This window comes from Anguilla rostrata, chromosome 2 (genome assembly GCF_018555375.3).
Source record: "Anguilla rostrata isolate EN2019 chromosome 2, ASM1855537v3, whole genome shotgun sequence".
In the NCBI taxonomy this organism is placed as follows: Eukaryota; Metazoa; Chordata; class Actinopteri; order Anguilliformes; family Anguillidae; genus Anguilla; species Anguilla rostrata.
Genome location: NC_057934.1, coordinates 61,194,822 through 61,221,455, shown reverse-complemented (window position 1 = coordinate 61,221,455; position 26,634 = coordinate 61,194,822). Strand labels below are relative to the sequence as shown.

The following is a 26,634-nucleotide window of genomic DNA, read 5'->3' as shown; positions in this document are numbered from 1 at the left end:
GAAAAGGGGACGGAGGGATGTGGAGAACAGAGAGGGCATCAGGTGCGGAGCACCCAGCAGACCCTAAACCCCCCCCCAATCTCCCTCCCAGGGGCGGTAGCAGGCCCTGGCCTGAGGCTACGGCAGCGGGCCGCACGGGGACCGTTTATTTAATCACGGCGGCCATTATGGCTCTGAGCCCCTCGAGCCGCACTCCAGACGTGCGCTCTGCGGTGATGGAGGGCGACAGAGGGCCACTCCGTCTTAAACACGACGGACCTCTTTCCTCATTCGGCCGCAGCTTGTGCACACACAGCGGCCGTGTTTCCTCCCCGCCCCTCTGCCCCAGCACGGTCTGGAAGAGGGGAAGGCTTGCCCCCCTTACGCCTGTTTCCCGTCACTCAGGCAGAGGGGCAAAAACAGAAATGAGGTCACTGTACGGACAGGGCCACGGTGGGGAATCAACCCCCCGTCTGCAAAACGCCTTTAAATAAAAAGGGAACGGAATTATGTATTTAAAAAAAAAATACTGCATTAATGGCCTTGCTAATGAGACCAACAGGCGTCGAGTCAAAACAGGGCACTTTCATTATTTCCCTGTTTGCGAATGGTAGTCTACCCATTTTATTTAAAACCGTTTCAGCTCTGCAAAACTCTCTTTAGTTCTTGGTGCCTCGTTCGAAAATGCTTTCTGCAAAAACAAAAGAAAATAAAACGCAAAATGATTTGGTATCCTGGCGAGATGTGAGGCGCCGTCTGTTCGTGTCTGTGTGGGCAGGGGTTCAGGGGAGGTGCAAACAGTACAAAAGAAGGGCAGGCTGTTCGCTCTCTTTAAAAAAAAATATCTCCCATTTTGAAGCTGTTTGACGGCGCTTAAATTGTCATCAGTTTGCTCTGTTTGAACAAGAAGGGAAAGCACAGCGTCTAAAAACATACGAGCAGGCAGCATATAAACAGCTTTAAGCCTTCAGCTGGTAATGCACCGCAGAGATTATGAGCAACAACACAAAACATTAACAGCATATTGTGATAGAAATAATTCATGCTTGAATACAATGTGCATTCAAGGGATTTCAGTCCATATGCTGCCCCACGTCTATGACAAGATAGATAAAAATTTATGCAAAAACGAATGCAGTGAGACTGGAAGCACCTAACCTTTAAAAATGTGAACAAATATTGTTACATTGCAGCCATTTAGCAGATGTTCTTACCCAGAGCGACTTACACAGCTTTTTGAATTCTTTACATACTGTAGTATCTATTTATACAGCTGGGTATATACTGAAGCAATGTAGGTCAAATGCCTTGAAGGCACACGGCTACAATTGCAGTCCTACCTGGGAATTGTACCTGCAGCCTTCAGGTTGCAAGGCCAGCTCCTTAGCCATTAAACTACACTGCTGCCCCTGCATAAGGGCAGTGCTAGTAAGCAGGTCCGGGTTGAACAGAAACACTGGATATCGGGGCCTCTGTGACAACGCGGACAGAACCAGAGGGGAAGGAATGAGCTCACTAGACGCCAAAGCCCTTTGGGCTGAGTCAGCGCGCTCATATTTCCAAACCCCCCCCGCCCCCCCCCCGCCCCGGCCCGCAGGCTCCAGGGCTTCACGCCGCTCTCAGCGTTCCTCCAAAACTGAGCAAAAACTTTCCCAATTTGGGTTTCCAGAGAGAGTGCCGCCCCGACCGAGGCAAAGCCGACGCCCGCTAGCGTGCCTCGCCCCGACGGCAGGCCGCAACGTTCGCGTGGAAAAGGAAACGGGATGAAGTCATTTGGGGGCGGCCTTGCCAGCGCGCCGGCCACAGGTTCACACGCTACCACGCGCCGCGACAGACGCAACACAGGTACACACGCTACCACGCGCTGCGACAGACGCAGCACAGGTACACACGCTACCAGCCGCGACAAGCACGGCTGAGTCACGGTCAACCACTACCCGCCCCGCCGACGCAGGCTACAGGTTTCACACGCTATCAGCGTTCGCTCAACGAGCAAAGTACACACGATTGCAGCCCGACAGACGCCCGAGGCACAGGACACACGCTACGCGCCGCCCCACGACGAACGCGCGACAGGAAACGATATCAGGGGCGCCTGCAGCGACGCCGACCAGGTTCACACGCTACCACGCGCCGCGACAGACGCAACACGGGTACGCACCCGCACACACAGCGCAGGCGGTAAGTACTCAAACAGCAATGCAGTTTTTTTGTCATTTTGGCTCTGTACTCCAGCACATAAAATTATAAACAAAAGTATAAATTGATTGTTTCACTTCAACTCCAATGTCTGGGAGTACCAAGACAGAACAACAAAAATTGACTCACTGTCCAAATACTTGTGGACCAAATTGTACGTACACACAAATGCACTCACGCATTAACACATACACATGGCTGTCATCGTCTCGTCACACGCATAATGTACATTCCATACACAGAAAAGCACACACGCTCCTGTGTTTCACCACAGGCTCAGAAGTGAAGACAAAGACATAAACAGTCCTGCTGAGCTATTACCCAAATACAGGTATCCAAAAACTCTGTCTGAGACAATAGCTGATTCCTGTTGGGACCAAAGAATGAGACAAACACCTCTTATCTGTTCAGTAAAACCCATATAAGACCTGGCAATTAATTTCAGTCCCCCTGTAGGGGACAAGAGCCTCTGGTCTAAATCACAGGAACCACATATTCCACTATGCTGCATATTCTACTGAAACCTACATTGCGAGGGGAATTCAATAAAAAATAAATCATATTTTTTGGAAATACTTTCACAGCAACACGTTTTAGTCATCCGATTCACTTGTAATACGTCAACGAAATTAAATGACCCAAAAGTCTCATTCTGCTGGACCTCAGTTTAAGAACAGCTACAGGTCCCTCAGACCCTTCCAGTACGAGCAGCAGATCTAAACCCGGCTTAACGCTGTTCATTTCGGGGGCCACAGGCCGGACCTCGCTATCCAGCAGCTAGCGCGAATGAAAACCGTTAACGGTGATCGCAAGCAAAGCCTAGGGCAAGGGCGATAAAGCTAACTCATCCTTTTCTGGGTCGTGGACTTTCGGCGACAGCGTCCCGAAGCCGGAGTAAAAGTCGCCCGGTCGGGCGAGACGTACGAGAAAGATAAAAAAAACACAGAGCGGCTCTAAACTGGCCAAGACCAAGCCGTGTCAAACAGCTCGGAGAAAGCCTCAAAACCGCCAGGGTCAGCGCTGATCCTCTGGCTTGTGTTACCATAGCATCCACTGCCAAACCACCACAGAACCACCAAAATCACTAATGAGGTCTTCCTCTAGCTGTCTTTAAAAAAAAAAAAAAAAAAACAGGGTGCTGTCAGGCTTCGACTGTACCCAGTAAAATGTTCAGTGCTAAATCCACCCAGATACAGAAGGTTTTACTCTGAGTACATGTGATCACTCTTTGATCCATATGAACTCTGTTAAGAGGTAAATTAACATTGATGGTTTCGCTGTGCGCTGTAATGTTAATGCAGAACCTCCGCACATATACTGCCGCCAACCCCTCCTTAAAATCTCAAAATGAGAAAACAGAAAGGGTGTCTGTCTGCCGAGAACAACCCAGCCCCTACCACCCTGAAAATCCCCTTACCTGAAGCTTGGGGTCCGTCAGCATGGCTGCGCTCGCTCACAGGTGCAGCAGTCACAGAGCGTATCGGCAGGAGATAAGCGTCCTGAGCGTGTGCTGACGGAGGGGACAGATTAAAGACTGATTTCCAGGCGCGCGGGGGTGCACTGTATGTGCTGCTATGGGAACACACTGTGAGGCAGGAAAGAGGGTCACTCCCTGTTCTCAATGCGCCGTCCAGGAAAGGCGCTGCTGCTCGTAATGGGGCCACGGCGCCAGTAGGCCTGGAGGACCAGCGCTCGCGTGCTGCAAATGCAGGCCTTACCCACAAGTGGCCCTGTGACTACCACAGAGTTCTGACCCGCTAGAGTCACTGTGACTACCACAGAGTTCCGACCCAATAGAGGCCCTGTCATTATCATGGAGTTCTAAGTGACCCACTAAAGGTTCTGTCCATCTGCATTACCATGGAGTTCCGACCCACTAGAGGCACTACCATTACCATAGATACCTGACCAGCAAGAGGTCCTGTCCATCTGTATTACAATAGGTACCCAACGCACAGTTGGTCCTCTTAATGCTTAGCAGTCTTTCGTATTCAGCTCTCAATTCTACATAGGATTCTTTACACCAGTGACAGAAGAATTTGAGGTTAAGTGTGTTAAAAAGTCATTTTCAGGGAAGGGCAAAGTCTTGCTAAGAAACTGCCACAAATAACTCAAATACTGAGTCTAGCCCATTACAGTGTAAGCCTGCTGTCTTAAAATATTGGTAATTATGGAAATTACATTAAAATATTGGCATTATGGAAATTCATGGAATTTTTAAACGCTTAAGAGTCAAGACGAACACTTGAACGGCCTTAAGCATTAACAAAATGGCAAAAAGGAACATTAAAATTCCCCCACCCCCCGTTTCACCACTGGTGGACAGCAGAAATTCCTAGTGGAAAACAGAAGCTCCGGTTAACTGAGGAATACCAGCAAGCAGAGGGGTTCCCAGGGAAAAGTTCCCGGGAACAGTAACGTCCAGCCTCACAGAGTAATCAGAGGTACACTTTACTGCCTTTATATTCTCTTACTTTCCAGAACAACGAGCCCCTCAACTTTGTTTATCAGTGTTGTTTGTTGAGCAGTCACCGCAGGCCAAATCAGTCTTGATTTTCTCACAGTCTCACAGCAACCGTTGCAAGTTGGAGCAGAGGGACTGAAAACCTCAGGACGTGTATGACTTCTGCACTAATTTAAAGTACAGATGAAGAACCAGATACAGTGCCAAGCCCTTGGGGGACGGACAAATTAACGATCAAATGAAATTATGAAAATTGAACATGTTTTGTACTTGTCAATCACACCGTTCCAGGCCTATGGCTTTCTAAAGCTGACTAGTTGGCTAGCTGTACACCGGCTGTTCTGGTGGCTTCTAATTCCATCCAAGCCTGCAGCTCTGCCACTGGGAACGAGAGTGAGGGCAAGAAATATACGGCAATATTTTTTTCCCATCAGAAAACAGAACTAAAAACAAGTCACTTGGTTGACATCTGCTGTACTTATCTCTATCTATCTCTCTCTATGCCAAGCGATAGAGAGACAGAGAGAGAGAGAGAGAGAGAGAGAGAGAGAGAGAGAGAGAGAAACTGGGCAAGAGAGACTAAAAGGTACAACATATGACGCAAACAGATACAGATAACGTGCATGTGAACATGTTCTTCGGTTTCACGAGGCTTTTGAATTCTAGCCAAAAAAACATTAAAGCTAGCTGTTCCTGTAGCTCTCCCCCCCCCCACCATCCACCACCCCTTCCCCTCTCTGTCTTGTTGGGGCCCGTGTGAGAGTGACATCACACACCGCCACGCCCACGTTATCAACGCGACGCAGGCCTCCCCCTGTTCCGCGCTGATGGGCCCCCGCCGGGCTGACGAACGCCACCAGCGCAGTTCACCGAGGGAGGGGGGCCTCCCTGGGAGGTCTGCGGCACCAACGGTTTTTACGCAACCACGGCGACAGGCGCCGACGCAAACGCGCAGCGTGCAAGGACTGAACGCCAACAGCGAGTTCAGCAGCGGGGCTTATGGGGTGTGCAGTAATGGAGGGAGGGAAGGGAGAGAGAGAGAGAGAGAGAGAGAGAAAGAGAGAGATAATGTACAGCATCTTGTAAACACTTTCTTATATTGTTGCGAATAAAAACTTTCAATCTGAAGTTAGAAAGAAGAGAGAGTGAGAGGGAAGCGAGGATGAGCAAAATCATTTACTCTCCAAGAGCGCTCCATCAGTGAGCTCATTTGAAAAGAATCGTCCCCCTGCTACTACGTTTAAACAGGCTGCTGATCTGGGAACAGCCCTGAAGGACACAAACTCTGTGGCTCCGAATATACTGGCTGGCCCTGAACCAGTGAGACGCACAGAGAGCGGGGACGCGGTGCGGGAGAGGTGGGGTCCGCTGGCGATTGGGGACAGAGAAGTGCGTGTGTGAGTCTGCATCTGGGCACTGGACTGGAGGGGATAATGGGCATGCCAAAACAGAGGCTACAGGGGGCGCTATGACAGCATGTGCAGAGAAAGGCACCCGCCCACATCACCCACCCGCCTCCACTAGCCGCCGCAGCTCCGCGGAACGCCAACACCACACGGGCGGAAGTACCCGGGCGGGCGGCCTCGCCAGGCGCCGCTCCAGCCCGCGTCACGCTCCGCCGCTACATCGCCGAGGTTACGCCCCACCCGCTCCCCTCTTCGTCTCGCTTTCGCTCGTAAAAAACAGAGACCCCCGTCTCCACAGCTGGGTTTGGGAGGGGTGAGCAATGCGGCCGGGCCCTGGAGCCAGCGCCCGCCCGGGGAGGAATCTTCCTCTTCCGTCCAATCACAAAGCCTCTGGAAGGACGCCCCACACACACACACACACACACACACACACACACAAACTGAGGGGATCCCATTTAGCGTCTCGCCCTCGTAGCGTGCACTGAGGGAAACCACAGTTTACTGGGCTGTGGATGTGACACTGAACTCACGCTCTGATTGGTCACCCACATTCTGTTCAATTGGTCAGCCTGCACTGATACCTTGGTTTGGTGGGAGGCGGCCCCCACTGTTGGTCTTGCTCACACATATGCACACGAACATACGCACACACACACACACACACACACACACACACACACACACATGCCTGTTTTTTCACGCATTTCTCCCAGGCAGAATTCCCTGGAAAAAGCCCCCAGGAGGGGTACGCATTTCTCAGCTGTCCTGATCCCTTGGGGGGGCAGGGAGACAGGCTGCAGATTTGGGGCCTCACATCTGGACCCGGACCTGGGCCAGCGAACAGCAGAACAGAGAGGGGGAGAACAGGGCAGGGGCAGGGGGGGCTATAAAAACTGAAATTTAGCAGGGTGAGGAGTCCAGCCCCCCCAGTGTGAGTGACAACAAAATCCCCAATGAACCAGGGGGTACCCACCCCCCCCCCAAAACAAATCTCCATTGCACCAGGCGGAACCTACCCCTCCCCAAATCCCCACTGTATAAGGGGGTACCCCCCCCCCCCCCCCACCCCTCTCACATGAACCCCCCCTGTCAGGCTGAGTATGGTCAGAGCAGCGTGGCCCACCTCGCCAGCAAAAAAAAAAAGAATGAGAACTCCCCCCCCCAAATACACTTAGAAATGAGAAGCGTGGGAAAAAATGTATCAGAAGCGCCAGAGCCTGGCGCCACGGCAACGTGCAGCGGTCAGGACTCGTTCTGGAAAAACACGCGAGAGAAAAATCTGGCGCCTGTGTCTTTCAAGCAGCTCATCCAGGCCCGGCGGGTGGCGGCCGCATTAGTCAGGGGGCTGGTTCCGTCTCCTCCACTGATGTCACTCAAGGACACGCCTCCTCCCCATTCTGCCCATCCGGGCCTCCCTGACCACACCACCCGCCGACCCCACGCCGTCCCCCCCATCCCCCACCCCCGGCTCCTCGGGCCTGGGAGACTGAGACACTTCCTGTGAAGAGCAGTACTTATTTACACAAACGTGACCCTGACCTTTGACCTCTGCCCCCTGCTACTCAAATCCTGCTACTCATTACAGGAGTTTCACCCTCCCATTATTATTAGTGGAAAAATACCTGCCAAACATCATCACACGTGTGAGGTCGTGTAAATCAAAGACATCACCATGCAAATCACACAAGTGAGCATGTTAACAGCACACAGGCTACAGAGTTTACTGGGGGATGACCACAATCCCGCAGTAAACTCTCTTCACTTCCTGTTTCCTGTTCTATGCCTCAGAAACAAGCGGGCTGGGGACACAGCTCTGAAAACGGTGTGGCTTTGATTACACAAAACCCCTCACCCTCACGTTCCTGCCCCACCACCAAACACACAAATCAGCTATATTTAAACAGGCGATTAGATGCAAAAGACATGTCGATATTATGAGCTATTACACTGTGGTAATGATATCAGTGGCCAGGCTGAAGACGAAGGTTTAATGAAGTGGGTTTTGTTACTGACAGCAAGAGTCAGTCTTCTCCATGGCAACCGACAGAAACTTCCAGAAAGCATTTACATCTGGAGAGGAGCTGTAGACCCAGAGGCTGCGCAAACGATACACAGCGGGTTTGCTGGCATCCTCGTCCAGGAAAGCTCCGTGGAAACTCACACACTGAATTACGCTTAGGAACTGCGGGGACACATGATTGACACACGTGTTTGTTTTTGTTTGTTTCTGAGCATGTGTGGGGCGGGCATACACAGCCATAAAGACTGCCACACACACACAGCCACACACAGCCACACACACACACACACACAGAAGGGTCGCAGATGAAACCAATCAGTGCAATGCCGGCCGAAGAGCTGGGCCACAGCTGACTGTCAGGGGCAGGGAAGCACACCCGTGAGATAACTGCCCCATATCCCAGCATCCTCCTGCACAGAGCTGCGGCCAATCAGGAGCCAGAGCCAGGCCCACTGGCTACGGGCAGGGCCAGAGGGATACAAACTTCATCACTCCATCCGCACTTCTCCATCTCGCAGCACACACTCCGGTCACAGCGTATGCGTGCGTCTCAGAGAGCTCTGATTGGGTAAGGGCCTGTGTTCCAGTAGGAGAATGGGGCGCGGTCCGTAGGGCGCCTGGTGTGGCCTGGGGTTCTATTCCCAGCCGTAACCACCTCCTGAACTGTTACCCCTTTTCTATCTCTCTCACACTCTCTGTTTCCCCCCCATCTCAATAAAGAGGAACACAAAACACAAAAAAGAGGGTGGACTGCCCTCTTGAAAAAGAAAAAAAAGACCCATGATACACCAGGCCTATCTCAGGGCCATGTGCAGCAGCTGCGCTGTGGTGCATTGTGGGAGTGGGCGTTGTGCTGTGCTGGAGATGCGCTGTTGTGGGCGGTTGGGATCAGGGTTGCCAGGGCCACACAAACCGTTTTGAGAAACAAAGAGTGGGAAAAAAAATGAACAAACAAAACAAAAAAAAAACCCCAGAAAGCGTCCTGGTTTACCAGGAACGGGGACTCACATGGTGATTAGGAATTCTGTTGTCTTGTCACACAGTGCAAACATAGAAAAACCCCAGAGGGTAACGTGAGACGGTCACTGGTTTGCACATCAACAGAGAAACCCACAGCCCGCTTCCTGGTTGGGGCTGGACTCCTGACAGACCATGTGACCTGACCAGTATTTACACAGCCTGCTCTTGAAGAGGACCTCCTAATTACTTTTGGTTTTGTGTCTCTGTTTTCAGTGTAAACACGCAAGCCTCACGCCGATATTAACAGTGACAGGCAAATGCAAACAAGCTCCTCGTCGGGCGAGACGAACGAAGAGAGGGAGGCTTCAGAATGTGGCGGCGCGGAATGCGGAGCCAGCGAGCGCCGCGTCGGAAAAACCGCGACGCTGACGCCAGGTCACCTCGCCAGGTTTCCACACACGCGTGCCTCCCCCTTCCTGTAACTGCTGTGATGTCATAATTGGGCGCCAGACCTGGGCTGGCAAGGTCCGCAGGGGGCCTCCTGTGCGCAAGGAGGTGAATCAAGACGCAGTGTTTGAGCAGTGCATTGTGGGAAGGCTGAAGAGCCGAGTGGTGGTGGGTAGGAATGGCAGGCCTGGATCCCTCAGGTTTACCCAAACTCCAACACTCCCCCTCTCCTCCATGCAAGGACTCTGAAACATTCAGTATACTAACAGCTGCTGTGAAAGAACAGGGCCTTGACCAAGCCTCCGGCCATACCACCCCCCCCCCCTCCCCCAGGGCTGCTGTTCCCAGCTCACCTTACCGTTCATTCCAGAGGGGCCCGAAAACCAATCAGAGAAATGCAGCCTCATTATCAAAACGCTCGCCACAAATCACAGTGTGCCAGCCCAACCATCAACTCCACCCCTAAGCCTAACCTGAAATCAGTTACCTTCAGACAGGAATCAGACAGGACAGTCATGCGCTGTGCCGAAAGGATTGCGTGCCAGGGGTGATGGGTGCAGTGCTTGAAGAAATGGCAGCAGAAACATCATGGGTTTTAAACAGTAACTGTGACAATGGAGAGGGGCAGAATGACGCCCTGCAATTCTCTAGAGAATCCTGCTCTGGGTCAGGCAGGTGGAGTAACCCTGTGACTAATTTTGGTTTTACAGGGAACCCATCACATAAACAAAGCGGTTCCTCAAAGCTAATCCTCCCTGATTGTGTGGCATTGGCTGAATGGACCTTTTCTTTCAGGGCCCGAAGGCTGCCGTCCGGTGCAGATCCACCTCCAGCGGCCAAAGAGCGTGCTGATAAAGGGCTCTTCAGTTTACTCAGGGAGGGACGGCTCCGTTCGTGGTCTGATCTCATCTTCAGATGTGGCTTAGAGAGGCGGGCCGTGAGCGATAGAACAAGGGAGCGAACGTGCGAGCTTCTTGCTTTCCCAGAGTGCCCAGCTGTTGACTCATAGACAAAACAGCCGCTCAAATGAACGAATTTACGATTTACAGCTCAGTAATTAAGCGGACGACTTTCAGCCAAAGCGACTCACAAAAGCGCATTTCACATGGAAAGGAAACATCAGGGGAGCTAGAGGCATGGAAAGCTACAGTCATGCCAGAGCCACCGTTTCTGCCAGCGGTTGGCTCAAGAGGGACTTGCTTAGCAACGGGCAATGCTGGTTTTGCTTCAGCGTGTGGTCAGTTTCCAAAACACGCGGAGGGACGACCAGATCGGCAGAAAATTTTGACGTCCTGCTCCGCCAGCATTCGCTCTGAGATTTTAAAAAGAGAGAGCGAGACGAAACCGGGCGGAGTGGAGACCCCGCGCGCCTCCTCCGCCCGGGCGTGTCTCCCAGCGCTGTCCCGCGATCTCGCGGGGGCCCCCCTGACGCCTCCTTTATTTGCACTATAAATATGGCAGGGGAAGCCGGCGTCCCGGGGCGGGCGGTGGGGCGGGTGGCGGGGCTGGCGGCGGGGCGGGGGCTTCCTGCGCTCCCCGGCCGGCTGTCTTACGCAAGCTCCGCGTGGCGCTGTGGGAACGCGGTGTCCCGGGTCTAATCTGGCTCATCTTCACGCGTGTCTCCTAAGCCCTGTCGCCAATTAACCACCTGCGGGAACAAGCGCGCCTGATTGGAGGGAGCGAGGGAGCGAGGGAGCGAAGGAGGGAGGGAGAGAGTGTGAGAGAGAGAGAGAGAAAGAGAAAGAGAAAGAGAGAGGTAGGTAGGAAACAACTGAATGCAAAGTGGTTCACATCACACAAGGAGCCATTATCATACAGGGAAAAAGAACCCACAAGTGTCATATATCCCACACACCCATCCCTGTACACAGATGCGGACACACACACACACACACACACACACTCACACACACACACACACACACACACACACACACACACACACACACACACACACACACACACACACACACACACACACACACACACACACACACGCACACACACACACACACACACACACACACACACACACACACACACACACACACACACACACACACCCATCACAGATACAGGCTTATCAGGATAACATGTGGGCGATTAATGGTCAGAACACCTCCGGTGTGCAATCACCAAAAAAAAAAAAAAAAAAATACAGAACGCGAGCAGAGGCTCAACGTGCTCAGAGAACAATGTGCTCTTGAATTCCTCCCCGAAGAGAGGAAGTTTGGGAATTCAGGATAACCCCCGGGAGCCTGGCTGCCACGGCAACGGTTGAGGGCTGCCCCCTACGGTCAACAGCCTCAGGCTCCTTGGCCCACTTGACCTTGGGTGCGGGGGGACAAAACGCTTCTTCACTGAGCAGAGGTGTCCAGTGCTGCTCTGAGTGTGCCACTGCAGGGCCTCTCGTTTCTATTTGTTTTAGACCAGAGGTTTTCAGCCTTTTCTCATGCAGGGACCCCTCATGCAGGGTGTAAGGTGATCCGAATGTGTCTGGCCTTCTGAACACCCCAGAAGCGGGATGGAACAAAGCAAACCCGAAAATCAACCAGGACCCACATTCATAACATATTACAGAGCAGGAGTGCTTGACTAGGGTCAGGGCACCTGTCTGTATCGTAACCTCACCCACTAAGAGCTAAAAAGGGAAAGGGATGCTCCTCAAGGCCCGGCTCCCCTCCTCTCATTGGGCAGTGACAGCGTCCGTCAGCAGGCGTGACTCGTTGTCACTGTGCTGCCCGTTGTGCACAGGGCCGCCAGAACTGAAGTGTGACATCACTGCTGCTGTACAGGCACAGGTCACTGTGCTGGCCTGCCCAGGAACCCAGAGCAACACCCCACCACCTGCCACCTATATATGACCTCTGAGGTTTGATTCCATGGATGCTGTGGCAGTGAGATGCGCGTGCATCCATGCGTTTGGGGGTTTGGACAGGGTCTAAGTAGAATCGACTGTGTTGTAAATAGACACAAGGCATCAAAAAAGCCTCCCGCTGTTTTGGTTCAGATTTATTTATTTATTTATTCTGCATCAGATGCAGCCTGTGATGCTCTCCAGGCCCACACTCTGTGCTTAAGGCCCCTGTGCTTTTCAGTCTCGGAACATTCTGGAAAGCTTTCAAAGCCCTCTCACCCTTCTCTTTTCTCCTGCCTCTCCGTTCTCTGATACTTTGTACTTATACTTTTTTTTTTGTTCTGCATCCTCTTTTGCAGTTTTCAGAGTGGCTGTGTGATCAGAGATTGTGTAAGAGCTTTAAAAGTTTGCTGTGCTGAACTGAACATTCAAATCTGCAGACAGCTGACATTCAAAGACACATCTACCAATAAAGGCTCAAACACACAAACGCATGCATGCGCACACGCACACACACACATCACACCCACACACACAAAGACACAAGCACACAAACACACACACACACACAAATACACAAGCACACAAACACACACACACACACAAATACACAAGCACACAAACACACACACACACACAAATACACAAGCACACAAACACACACACCACACCCATACACACACATAAAGACACAAGCACACCTACACACACAAAGACACAAGCACACAAACACATACACACAAATACACAAGCACACAAACACACACACCACACCCATACACACACATAAAGACACAAGCACACAAATACACGCACACACACACACACATACAAACACACAAGCACACAAACACACACACCACACCCACACAAGCACACAAAGATACAAGCATACGAACACACACACACACACAAATACACAAGCACACAAACACACACACCACACCCATACACACACATAAAGACACAAGCACACAAATACACACACACACACACACACACACACACACACAAATACACAAGCACACAAACACACACACCACACCCATACACACACATAAAGACACAAGCACACAAATACACACACACACACCACCCACACACATACAAAGACACGAGCACACAAACACACACATACACACACACAAACACACGCACACACAAATACACACACACACACCACACCCACACACACACACACACACACACACACAAATATACAAGCACACACACACAGCTTGTTCCAGGACAGACAACTGAGGTAAGGATTTATTTATAAATAAAGTATAACTGAAATATTATTCCGGAGAAGCTCTGAAATAAACTAAAAACATTTCTGCCAAATGCACACAACCAGAAAACTAAAACGATTGCCGCACTTCATCTCTACCCTAAACGCATTTCTCCCTGTTTTTCAAATGACAGAAATAAACACTGAGAAAACAAACAGCCTTCACATCATTCCTCACAGACAATGCTAAACTTGGCACTGCTGAAGGGAACAAAATGTCTTGTTTCACACTCTCAAGGACAGAACACTGTACAGTGACAAATGCCAATTTCGCCAATAGCAATTTACTAAATGCACCGAAAGCCACCCCCTTACACACCCCAGCCAATCACATTGTTGGAGCTAATAAGGGGATGTAATTGTCTATCTGGAATTCTGTTATTCTGTTTTACACAGTTTCATGACACCCACAGCCCCCCCCCCCCCACAAGGGAGGTCTGGTTTTCCTCCAAACTTTAACTGTGGTCTCCTGTGGTGATTGGGCTGTTAAATGCTCTCCGGGCCCGGGCTAGCTAACGCGCTCGGTGGCTGTCTCCTGTTAAAGCCCACTTTCATGGGTTCCGTTGCTATGCTGCGGGGGCGGCTTCACGCCGAAAGCCTAAACATAGGAACGAGAAACTTCAGTCCGGCACGACTCCGAATCAAACGTCCGCACTCGCTCGCGGTGCCGCCGGTGGTGATGACTGATTTACTGGGAACAGCAACCTGCTGCTACAACATCTGCTGCCTTTTAAACCGTCAGACCTTCCATGGCCCTCTTTCACCATATACGCGTTCTGAAAATTAACATTCCTGATACCACAGAGCTCTCATACTCATATGTATGTGGACAGAATTGTTTCTCTAATTCCCGTGGATTCTTGACATGTGAATTTATTTATTATTAGTGAACTTATTAATTGGCTTATTATTAACTGACTAATTAATTGATTTATTCACAACATTGTGAGGCCAAAAGCTGGCTAGGCCTCACACTGATATTACTAAAAGAATGAAGAATCCAAGTTTTTACAATTTTATTTTTGTTTTGAGTGTGAGGCCTACTCATTTTTTGAGCTTATTTTTGATGGTTACGCGGTTCACAGTGATTTTGCGCACGTGTTTTAGGATATGTTTGATAATTCTTTTCATTGCAAAACACTCTCACATTTCAGGGTGGATCCAGGAGTTTGGAGGGGGGGGTTTGCATATGCAGCTGCACAGCAGTCCAGAGAGGCCTACCTGCTTGCTGCTCACGGACAGGGACCTCTTGCCGGATTTCGTCTCCGTGCTGGTCAGCGGGGCCGAGCCCTTGGACACCGAGCCGTTCTGCTTCCTGCCGGGCGTGGCCGGGGTGGCGGCGGGCGACAGGCTCGCCCCGCGGGTGGCCATCTCCTCCGTGCAGGTGAGCCTCAGGCTCCGCAGGTACGCGTCCGTCTCGGCGTCCACCACCAGCAGCCTGGTCTCGTCCTCCACCGCCTTGATCCGCTGGACCACCTGAAACATGCCGGGGGAGGGGGGAGGTGAATACGCAGAAAGAGGTGAGGGGGTACGGAAGTGTGCCAGCAACCCCCCCCCCCCTTCCCAGAAAGAAAGAAAACACAGCTGAGCGGTTCCACTGAGGGGAAGAGGTTCCCCAAAGGTCCTCAGCCCGGAACACTGGAGCATCAGAGACGCTAAGCAAAGACTGTCTGAGCGCAGCTGAGTGGCGTGAACACATCCAGACATTTCGCAGACGCCCGGGGTATGCAGGACGCCGACGGGGAACAGACACACCTGCTGTTTAAAACACTCAGAAACAGGTTCAATGCCTTCATTGTGCCCCGCTTTTAAACCTGTTTGGGAGGATTCAACACAGCGAGCAAAGATCCACAGAGCCCTTAAAAACCTCTAGCTCAGTGGAAGCCAGAGCTCTGTGTTAAGAGATGGGGCTTTGCTATTTTTCTCGTTTTAACTGGCTTGCCTCTTTATTTAATCTCTGATTTATTTCTAACTCCATATTGAATTATTATTATTTTTTATCGATGTAAACAGGTACTGCAGCTCTTTTTCCTCTTTGTATGCATTGATACTGTACTGTATGTGTTTTTCTGTGTGTATATTTATCAGTAGGCTATTCTTGGGCAATATGAATTTTGCCATTTTGACATGCTAATAAAAGAAGCCGAAACTGAAAATGAGTGGGATTTATGCAGTGAAAATGCTTCTCTGAGACAGCGGCACCAGTTTCACTGCAGTAAAAAAAAATATAAATAACAGACCGCAGCACAGAAAAGTGACAGGATCTTTTTTTATAAAAAAAGAAAAAAAAAAAGAAAACAGTAATAATTTTGCGGTGGCAGGGCAGAACGAACCAGAAAGTGTTTATCCAAAGGGACAGATTCTATTCCCTCAGCCTTCCTTCCTGGTTCAACTATTGGGCTTCTGGCTCATATTCAGAGCTGAACACAAGCAATTTTGATGATTCTTGAGCCTCAGAAGAAGTGCGGGCACAGAATATTCAACAGAAATGTACAGTCCAACATCCTAGTTTCCTACTGGAACTTACTTTCTCCAAAACTCTTATGCGGATATTAGAGAAAGAACTTGAAGAAGGCAAGCGAACTCAACATTTAGCATATCTTCTTTTCTCACTGTAAAGAAAAAGGGCTTCAACCTTTTGCACAAGAGAGAAAAGGCAAGACCCTCTAAGGTAGAACTACAGCATGAGACTGTGGTAAAGAGATTTAACTCCACGCTGAAATTTGGCAGTAATGTTGTAATTTAGTCTGTGCTTTTTCTGCTAGGACCTCCATAACAGCAACTGCACTCGGGTATCATTACTGCTAGGTTGCGTCCTCCAAATACAGTGGGGTGAATGACTCTTAACACAAGACTTGGAAGCACAGAAAACAAAACATTCTCAAAGGTTGTATGGGGAACTGTATTTGACAGAAAATGTCAACACTTGGAATGGGGTTATGTGATGTAACTCAGCACAGTACAGGTGTTTCATATCATACAAATGTACTTCAACACACCTGAGAGAACCACAAACCTCTTTCAACTACGAATGGAATTTTTAGACTCAAGGAATTCTAGATTTGTTTTGTATTTCTTACCACAGTCATAAACATGTCAATGCACCCCATTTTGTAACATGTTCTTCTTATTCATTTTCTCTCAATCTTGAATGGTCAATCATAATGTTAGGGCTCCTGCTGCCCCTGCAGCAACCTCCTGTGCAGCCACCGTGCAGGGGGGCTGCAGTTCTTGTGCAGCTGGCTTGGTGGATTCCCATACATCACCAGAAGGGTTGCAAGATAGTGATGATATCCTATGATACAATCAGGGTGATATCCTGCAGACTGAAGCTCTCCCTCCCTGGGCTATCACAAAAAGAGACTGCCACCCGCTGCCACGCCAGAGGGGATTATTTCAGCAACTGCTTGTGCCGGGGTCACCAACCCTGATCCTAGAGAGAGCCATGGGGTCTGTTCGTTTACGTGGTTACTTAGCACTCTCATTTGACCAGTTAAAGTAGTTGATTATGCAAACATCTTATATCCCCTGGTTTCCTGCACCTGAAATGGTCAATGGCTTTAAGGTGGACAAAAAAAAGCTGCAGGCCTGGTGGCTCTCCCGGGTATTTCACCTTAACTTGCTGTAGACAAGGGCCAGCATGGGACATACAGGCAACTGTGGCGTGCAGAACTTAAACATTGCCTTCATTTCTGAATATGTCTAGGCTCAGTGTTTTGGGATGCTGCAAAACCAAACCAAGCGAAAGTATGCAGAAAAATTACTTGAATCATTAATTTCTTCTCCTTTCCAGCAGTTCCATGTGCTCATGTAAATATAGGTTTGCTGCAAAGTGTCTTTAATTCTATCAACAGTGGGCCGTCACATGGTGTAAACAAATGCAGCAACATTACAGAAGCCGTAGACTGCCACTAAACTGCAGCGCATTGGTTTACTTAAATAAAATGAAGGTAAATAACGACACGCTGCATTAAAAAGTATGTGAAACACAGTTCAGCAGCTTGTTTTTCAGAGGCAAGCTCTACGGGAATACCAGTTGCGCAACTAAACATCCGCTCATCCGTTCACAACACTCGTAAAGATAATCTTCTAATTAAGCGCGTTTTCATTCAGACAGAGTAGGAATCCTGGACATCCAGTGTTAGTACACGCATATTCTCGATTCTACATGGTATGTATGGTTTTAAAAACTACATATTACTTTCTAACAAATCAAAAGGTACGTTGGACCGAGTGCAGAACTAAACCTTACTAAAGGTTTCTGACAGGCGCGAAGTGCTGCACTGTTCTTTCGTCACATTTTTACATAGCTCTGAATTACATCTCAGTTAGAGATGAAAAAGGTTTATTATAAAAGAAATGACAGGATAGCTATTACAAGGCTAAAGGGGCCAACGCGGGAACGGTATTACCACTGTTTCACTTACGTGGTGGTGCGTGTCTCGCTCCACATTGTCGCCGTTCACCTCCACAACTCGGTCTCCTGCGCGCAGACCCGCGGCTTCGGCGGGCGAAGCGGGCTCCACTTTACGAATAAATTGGCCGCTCTTGCCCTTCTCTCCGTGCAAGTGAAACCCATACCCGCCGTCCTCCTTAAGCATCACACAGAGCCTTGGTTTCAGTTCTTTTGCCATTTCGGTACCCTGTGTCATTAATGTGGAAATACTGGCGTATCTTTGGAAATAAAAAAATTAAAAATTTTCCAAATGCTGAAAAACAAGTTTAAATTTCTGTAGGACTCGGCAGCCAGTGTCTCATTGAAAAGCACATCTTGAAACCTGTGGCACCTTTCCACATATATGAAAAAACATGAACATTAAAAAAAATAACTCTGGAATAAAGCGACGGATGACCACGCACCCTCCACGTTTTAAAAAGAACTGTCAGTCTGTTCAATAGAATAGCAATACATGCGACAGACTGGAGCAAGCGGGCGCCCAAGTCCTCAAGTCCCAGTCCACCGGTCGGATGTTGTCGTCGGCTCTTCTAACGTGGTTCGCAATAGGCTAGTCTAGTTTTTTTTCCGTCCTGGGATTTAAATTGGTGTTATCCGCGAGAGCGCTACAATTTCCACTCTCCTGCAGTAGCTAGGCTACGTCTGTTCCGACTGGTTGGAAAACTGGGAATCAGTTACAGCACCAGTGAGTTCTGAGTCCGCTTGCACGTCAACAGCACCGCCCTCGCAATAAATAAGTTGAAACGTGATGATTTGGCCATTAAACCATGCGATCTGACAGCTTCTGTATCTTCCACCGACCCTGCGAGAACAGTATATAACTTCACAGTGTCCAGTCAAGGAAACGTCTTGTTTGCGTACAAGTAAAGTGTAATAAAGATAGGTCCTGCTCCCTTCGACACTCAGGAACACCAGACAGGTGGCACCGAAATAACTTTCCGGTGACTAGCCCACAACCTGGACTGACTAGTATCTCCACATCCGATCTCTTGATCTACTACAGGTTACAGTTTCGTTTAGCAAAGCGCGCATGACGCGCTTAGGCTAACAGTTAAACCCGAGAATGTTAAAAACCGTATCTCGCCTGTGCGCTATATACAGTATATGCGTAGGTTACAGTCTTAAAGCGTTGCGATGTACCTTGCTGCAGAAACCGAGTCATCTAAGTAATGAAAACTAAATACTAAAACGTATTCTCGGGGGATAATTCAGACAGGTGACTACGAAGAGAGGTCGGTGTCCCAGACCAGGTCCAGAACATCAAAAGATTATCAAGATCAAAAGGTAAAGGTCACAGCCATTATGAAAGGGAGACGGATCAGAAAACTGTCTGCTGCATATGGGTTAGTCTTTATCAAAGAGGCTTTGACCTACGTCAAATTAATGGAAACTGCACAATAACACGTTCGGTGTTAAATTAACTCGTGTGGTCCTGTTATGGACTCCTATGAACAATGTTACCGTTGAATTAACACTGGACATTTTACTGTGCGATTCAAATATGCTGCAACACAATAGGCTACACAAGGGCCAGGTACATAACCGTAGGCGTGTGGGAGTTTTGTTGCGAAGACGTTCTCACACCTGTGCTGCTGTTGCCTTTGACAACGTTTTAAAAATCACCTGCTACTTGGACAGGACAGTGACGGCAGATGGCTGACGCGGCGTTGACAACTAGCAGAACTGGTATTGTGGCCAGAGGACACCGCGGCGTGATAGGGGATTCCATTCACCTGCTATATCACCGAAACAATACGACGCAGCAAGCAATGACATCACAGCGCGGGTTGGGTCAACAAAATATGCTCTTATGATACATAAGTGCACTTCACTGCACAGCTGAATGGAAGCGTGCAGCAATGATTTGCTTACCACGGAGGCCATATGGCTTCGACTGGTTTAGCATCTGCAAACGACAGTGCTCGCGCGAGTTAAGATATGAGGAAATTATTCACAGTTAATTCTCAACTGGTTTTTAAAGGGAAAAAAACATAAACAAATTCACAAGCCCACTCAAGTGACGTTCATGTTACTCTTCTGCCACCAAGCGGACAGTATATGGAAATACAGCAATCTTCAGGTGGCAGCTTGAATTTATATATTAAATACATAATTTAGCCATTTAGCTCAAGTCATCTAGGCAAGCGACTTTCTCCGCTTATATTACTTACTTATTATAACCCATTTATACAGGTTTATTGCCACTATTCCGATTAACACCTTACATAAGGTTACGCTACACTACTCTCCCATTCATTCACTCACTCTATTCAGAAAAGGAATTGAACTACACATGCACTATATGGCCAAAAGTATGTGGACATCTGATATTCAGCATCTCATCCGAAATTATGGGCATTATTATGAAGTTGGTCCATCCTGTGCTGCTATAACAACCTCCATTGTTCTGGGAAGGCTTTATAATAGATTTTGGAGCATTGCTGCAGGGATTTGCTTCCATTCAGCCAGAAGAGCATTAGTGAGGTCGGGCACTGATGGAGTAATTTGGCCTGGCTCGCAGTTGGCTTTCCAACTGAACCCAAAATTGTTGGATGGGGTTGAGGTCAGGGCTCTGTGCAGGTCAGGCAAGTTCTTCCACACTGTTCTTGAAAAAACCATTTCTATATGCACCTCCCTGTGTACCTGGAGGCATTGTCATACTGAAGCAGGAAAGGGCCTGCCTCAAACTGTTAAGGAAGTGCAAAATCGTCTAGAATGTGGTTGTATGCTGTAGCATTAAGATTTGCTTTCACCAGAACTAAGGGGCTGAGTCCAAACCATAAAAAGCAGCCCCAGACGAAGGGGTGTCCAGATACATTTGGTCATAAAGTGTATAGTGATGTCAGGATACACAATGCATGCGATACTGTGCCAATCTCACTTTTGAGAGAACTTTTAAAAAGTCTGATTCCTGAAGTAAGTAAAAATCTATTAATTTTTTAAAGAAACAAAAGTGATACCTTTACTATAACATTTTTGATTTTATTATAAAACGGCTTATTTTACAATGATGAATTGAGTTTTGGACATTCCGCCCCCCCCCATATGTCAATAAAGTACAGTTCAGTCTTAGTGTTTTGTTTTAAATCTAACAGTACGCATACAGAACATTATTTTATTCATCCACACAGGGTTTACGGTAATATTTTCATAGATTCGTTAACTGATGAAATAGCTTTGGCTACTTTGAAGCTGGACTTTCCGGTGGGTACAGTCATTTCTGAGACTATTCACCTCAAGGCCATTGACGTGACGTGAATGTGACTGGCAGGATGTACCAGTAAAGGCACAAGGTGATTGGTTAACACTGAAAACAGGCCTTTCTCAATGTGATTGGAAAAACAAAGCTGGCACAATAAAGCCAGAAGATGTATTATGATTTATGATGTATCATGGAGTATTATGATTGCTGTAAAAAATAAAAAGAAAGAAAAATGTACTTCATCCTGAAGTTTTGAAAGGACACAGCGATATTTGGCCACTGTCTGTGACCCTTTCTTGACTCTCCACACTAAACTATGAACTGTGACCTTTGAACTATTAACTGAACGGAGTCCAGTGAACTATGAACTGTGAACTGAAGAGGAGCAGCACTGCAGGCCACGCTGTATAACCTGGAGTGTGGAAGGGGTCAACTCTGAGCCGGCTTGCTGGTGCGGTTCTCCTCGAGGTGTTTTCGGGTAGCGCCTCTGGTCCTCTTTCTCGGGGTGTCAGTGGTGGGGGACGGGGGCGGCTCCTCCTTGACGCCGCGCGACGGTGTGGGCGGGCTGAGAGAGCCCAGGGCGTTGGGAGGCTGCGGAGAGCTTGCGCTGTGGTGGCTGAGGGATTTGGGGGAGCGAGGGGACCCCGCTTTGGGCCTCTTGGCCGGGGACACACGGTGGGCTGAGGGGCAGCGGTGCTGTGCCAGGCAGAGGGAGCACATGGGACCCGTGGGGAGGCACAGCTGCTGGCCGAAACCCACCAGCAGCCAGTTGATCTCGCTCCACAGATCCCTGAGGAAGGACGACATGACATCAGCAATGGGGACAGGCACCAGGGAGACCCAGAGCGGATTAATGCACTGGCTCCAAAAGCATGGGTGTGGACCAAGGGCCCAGCTTTCGGGTTCTCAACCTCCCAACCGGATGTTATGTTGCCCCCTGCTGATATCTATGTTTTTGCTCAAAAAGTAAGTTTCCCCATTGGGCTGCATTCATTTTTGACAGCAAAAATAAAATACTTCCACTCAAATGTTGAAGTTAACTCCGTGCATTATATTAGAAAGAAAAATCACTTATTGTTTTCCCGAGGTAAAATATTTTTTTTCCTACGACACATAATTATTTATTTTAGCCATTGGGCAAGTGACCAAAAACACAACTGAGCATGTCTGTTGAGTGAAAAAATGGTACTTCCTGGTTCTGATGCGCTCCCCATAGGTTTCTATTGGAGTAGCTGTCTCTACATATTATATACCATAAGGTCTGGACTCACTAGTGGCTTATGGAAGCGGTTGCCATGGCTACAGGATGAGACATGAAAACAATAACTTCCTGCATATATAATGTACTTTACATTGGCAGTCACATCAGTAAAATTAAACCCTGTGCTAGTTACATGCGCTGCAATAGTTACAGTGGAAAAGCAGTTAAATCCTGTATTTGCCTGTATGTGATGCTATATTAAAACGATATATTAGTTCACACTAATCTTAATGTTAAGAGTACCACTACCACTACTAATAATAACTCGTAATCGATCATCATAATGATGATAGATCTGGTAAGAGGCAGACTACAGAAATGCATATGCTGATCAAGTGGTTTGTGAGCAAAGGAAACTGCTTAGGGAACCACTGGATCAGGGGACAGAGTGCTTGCTTGTCCTGGCCGCAGCACGTACAGAATGTGCTCCTGGTAGAAAGCTCTCGTGACATGAGGCGGGAAGGATGGCTTAGTGTGAAGGGGGGCTTAGTCGGAACTTCTGTCCTAGTGTTACCTTGGCAACCACTCCTCCAAAGCCCGACGAGTTTCCTCCGGATTCTTGGTTTTGGTCCTCGTCCAGCCCAACCTGTTTGCAATACGGTGCACGTGTGTGTCCACCCCTGTCCCTCGGGCACACACAGAGACACACACACACACACAGACACACACAGACACGTTAGCACACCAGGACACCTAAACAGGGTGGGGGGTTGTGGAGTTAGGGACACCGAGACACCTAAGCAGGGTGGGGGGGGTGTGCAGAGTCAGGGCATCTCACCGATTCCAGACACCTGCTTCCAGGCGATGCTCATGGCCAGGTGAGCCATCTTGGGTCCCACCCCAGGAAGACTGACCAGCCCGGCCACGCTGTCCGGGATGTCACCCCCGTACTCCCTCTGCAGGACGGCTGTGGTCTGCTTGATGTATTTCACTTTGGTCTGGAACCGCACAGGGTTCAGAGGTCAGAGGTCACAGGCTGCTTCGGTGTCTTAAAAACTCTTCACTCCCATTATTACATAGTTCCTGAAGCATGCACCTTGATGGCACTTACAGGATTTAAACTTTCCATATCTCCAGCTCCTACGATGTTGGCTTAACATGTGAAATGCTCTTTGTGAGTTGCTTGGGCTAAAAGCATCTGCTTGAAAGACTAAATTGTAAATTGTGAAACACTGGTCTTGCAGGGGGTAGATACATTCTCTCTGGTGTTCACGCAGGCCTTTGCGAGTGATTGCATCTGTGTTTGAGCGTATCAAAGTGTGCAGGCGTGACTCAGAAAACACTGCAGTTCTGAACTGCAAGCACATGCTGTGTGAAAGCACTCTCACCCTCACGAATCCTAGGGGGATGAAAAAACAGATCAAAATGAACTCTTTTAAAACTAACTGTCTTACGTAAAACTGTGAGTTAGAGAGTGTGTGTGTGTGTGTGCATATGAGTGTGTGTGTGTGTGAGTGAGAGTGTGTGTGTGTGCATGTGAGTGTGTGTGTTTGTGTGTGTTCGTATGTGTGTGTGTGTGTGCGAGTGAGAGTGTGTGTGTGTGTGCATGTGAGTCTGTGTGTTTGTGTGAGTGTGTATATGTGTGCGTGAGTGTGTATGTGAGTGTGTGTGTGAGTGTGTGTGTGTGTATGTGTGCGTGAGTGGGTATGTGTGTGAGAGAGTGCGTGTGTGAGTGTCTGTGTAGGGTGTAGTCCGAGTTGTGGTGCTTTGTATACCTTCAGAGCCGAACGTGAGTCCATGTCCTCTATGGGAGCTCTGACTGTGAGTCCATGTGAGTTCCAGGCCGCGGTGATCTGATCTTTGGTCTGACTGGAGAGCATGAGAGATACCAAGACCTGGTACCGCATCACCTGGGGAGAGAGGGACACAGCAAGGGGAGAAGGAGAGAAAGAGAGTGAGAGAGAGAGAAAGAGAGAGAGATAGAATCAAGATAAAGGGAGGATGTAAAACAGTATCTCAGAGGATAATGAACACACAGGCCAAGATAAATTGTAATTTCAATGCGCCTTTGAATATTAAAGGTGTGCAGGCATTGCATTCTTTTCATTCATACATACATACTGTAATATTTACCAACAGCATGGATAAAAATGTTCCTGTAATGAACCACTAGCTGTATATTTTAGTTTATATTTCAGGCATCATTGTCCCGTCCCATCCCATCTCACCCTCCCAAGTCATACTGTACCCCAGAGCCCCCGCACCTCTACATCCACCTCCATCTCCTCCCCCCAGATCTGCTCACCTCAGGAGGAGCGTGGGGATCGAAGCACTTTGCCGCCCCCAAGTGGTCCACCGGGGCGTCCCTGGCCTTCCTCATCTCGCGGATATGGTCCAGCTGCCTCCTCCAATCAGGAGGCTCCCAGCGCTCTGTCTTTAGCCCCGCCTCCTCGTACTCCGCCTTCAGGTGCGCTCTCCGGCGCGGGGCGCGGGGGGGCTTCTGCTCCCCACCCTCGGTCTTTGTTTCGATGGTCGGGGGCACCTCGCGCTGACACTGTCTCCTGGGACGGACTGAGTGACACGCAGACATGCTCAAATGAGTTTAATGAGTTTGTACTGGGGCGACAGCGTAGTGTAATGGGTAAGGAGTTGGTCTTGTAACCTAAAGGTCGCAGGTTCAATTCACCGGTAGGACACTGCCGTTGTACCCATGAGCAAGGCACTTAACCTGCATTGCTCCAGCATATATCCAGCTGTATAATTGGATACAATGTAAGTCGCACTAGATAAGAACGTCTGCTAAATGCCTGTAATGTACTGCCACTGGAATAATGCACCACTCTCGAAAGGATGCAGTCATCATGATGTAGCAGCTTGCTAGCTTCACCTTCTCACTCAATCACAATGATCACACTAATAAAAATCTATAAATCTCCCCTGTTCAACTCATCCAGTCAAATAAATAAGGAACCATCTTATCCAGCAATGCAATCAACAGGTTGAGCCATGTTGAGCGGGGATCAAATGATTAAATTAAATCGCAGGTGTCAGACTCCAGTCCTGGAGGGCCGCAGTGTCTGCTGGTCTTTGGCTGGACCGCAACAGCGGGGCCAGCCCTATAAACGTGAATGTCTGAGACTAAGTGACTGAGTGAGTGATGAAGTTACACCGCACATGTCTGTGACTGAGTGACTGACTGATGAAGTTACACCATTGGTCGGCCGGTTCGGTCCAGCCTTATACTAGGTTTTGACCTGGTTTTGTTGGGGGTGTTCTCGCCACCAGTGTTTCATTGGCTAAGGAATCCACATGCCTTGTTCGCAAGGTCTTAATTGGCAGCTGACTGAAAGAAAACCACAAAAACCGTAGATACTGCGGCCCCCTTGGGATTCAGTTTGACACCCCTCTATTGAATCGTTGTGAGATATTTCAGTGGAGAAGTACAGGTATAATGTGTTAAATAATAATCGTCACTTCAGTATTCATAGGCATATCCATATTCGTCTATTCTTTATGAATCAGTCAACAATTACCCCTGGTACGTATCCAGTTAAATCCATTAAGTAACCATGACGCACACGAAATTAGGCGAAACTTCAGCTTGCATTATATAGCCCGCGTCTGAAGTAAAGCTGGCAGCCCAAACAGTCGATCTAACACCATGAGTGCAGTACTCCTAAGTGTGATTATACCATACCTATAGGCTGAACTGGAGAAGCAGAGTCCTGACTGTTCCTCTCAAATTCGGAAATCCCGAGGTCCTCATTCTCCTCCTTCACGTGCACAGTCGACTCTGTCAAATTCTGTTGCTTCGCCACGCGGGTCTTTAAACCAGATAGGGTCACACCTCTCGTTTTGATCGATTTAGCCCTGGTACCGGCCAAAGTAACAGCACAGCTCTTCTGGATAAAATAAGGAGAAGTCATTTTCAGATGCAATGTGTAAGTTAACAAGCTTTTGCAGATCACATGGCCCATGCGACGCCACCGGCAAATCTACCCAGCTATCCAGATTTAGATAATTTCTAATCGGCGTCTCCCGCACGTTGCATCGACTTCTCTCCCTCCATTTCGCCCCACTACTGTAGCACTTGAGTCCAAACAAAGTACACCACCGCTGTTCCGTGCCCGCACTCTGGGCTCTGTACACTAC

At 48.9% G+C, this 26,634-nt stretch overlaps 2 protein-coding genes across 2 annotated transcripts in view; both read right to left on the bottom strand.

Moving 5' to 3' along the window:
• The window catches only part of LOC135248708 (Na(+)/H(+) exchange regulatory cofactor NHE-RF2), a 42,904-nt gene extending 23,355 nt beyond the window's left edge, over window positions 1-19,549 (bottom strand). The window contains exons 1-2 of the mRNA XM_064323577.1: window positions 18,051-19,549; window positions 14,845-15,099 (exon numbers count right to left, since the gene is read on the bottom strand). Coding sequence (XP_064179647.1) covers window positions 14,845-15,099; window positions 18,051-18,275 — 480 coding nt within the window. The 5' untranslated portion in view covers window positions 18,276-19,549. The remainder of the gene's footprint in view (window positions 1-14,844; window positions 15,100-18,050) is intronic.
• Window positions 19,550-21,040: 1,491 nt separating this feature from the next.
• nthl1 (nth-like DNA glycosylase 1) lies at window positions 21,041-26,604 on the bottom strand. Its single transcript, XM_064323418.1, has 6 exons — window positions 26,180-26,604; window positions 24,788-25,053; window positions 24,258-24,392; window positions 23,321-23,495; window positions 23,057-23,162; window positions 21,041-22,071 (listed from the first exon to the last, which is right to left on the bottom strand). The coding sequence occupies exons 1-6, from the start codon at window positions 26,457-26,459 to the stop codon at window positions 21,711-21,713; spliced, it is 1,323 nt and encodes a 440-aa protein (XP_064179488.1). The 5' UTR covers window positions 26,460-26,604; the 3' UTR covers window positions 21,041-21,710.
• Between the last annotated feature and the right edge of the window lie 30 nt (window positions 26,605-26,634).

Excerpts from the sequence above, each read along its gene's own strand:
- nthl1 (XM_064323418.1), bottom strand. The coding sequence starts at position 26,459 with ATGGGCCATGTGATCTGCAAAAGCTTGTTAACTTACACATTGCATCTG. Across the intron at positions 25,054-26,179 it reads TTCTCCAGTTCAGCCTATAG|TCCGTCCCAGGAGACAGTGT; the intron begins GTATGGTATAAT and ends CGTGTCACTCAG. Across the intron at positions 23,496-24,257 it reads ACTCACGTTCGGCTCTGAAG|CCTGTGCGGTTCCAGACCAA; the intron begins GTATACAAAGCA and ends TGACCTCTGAAC.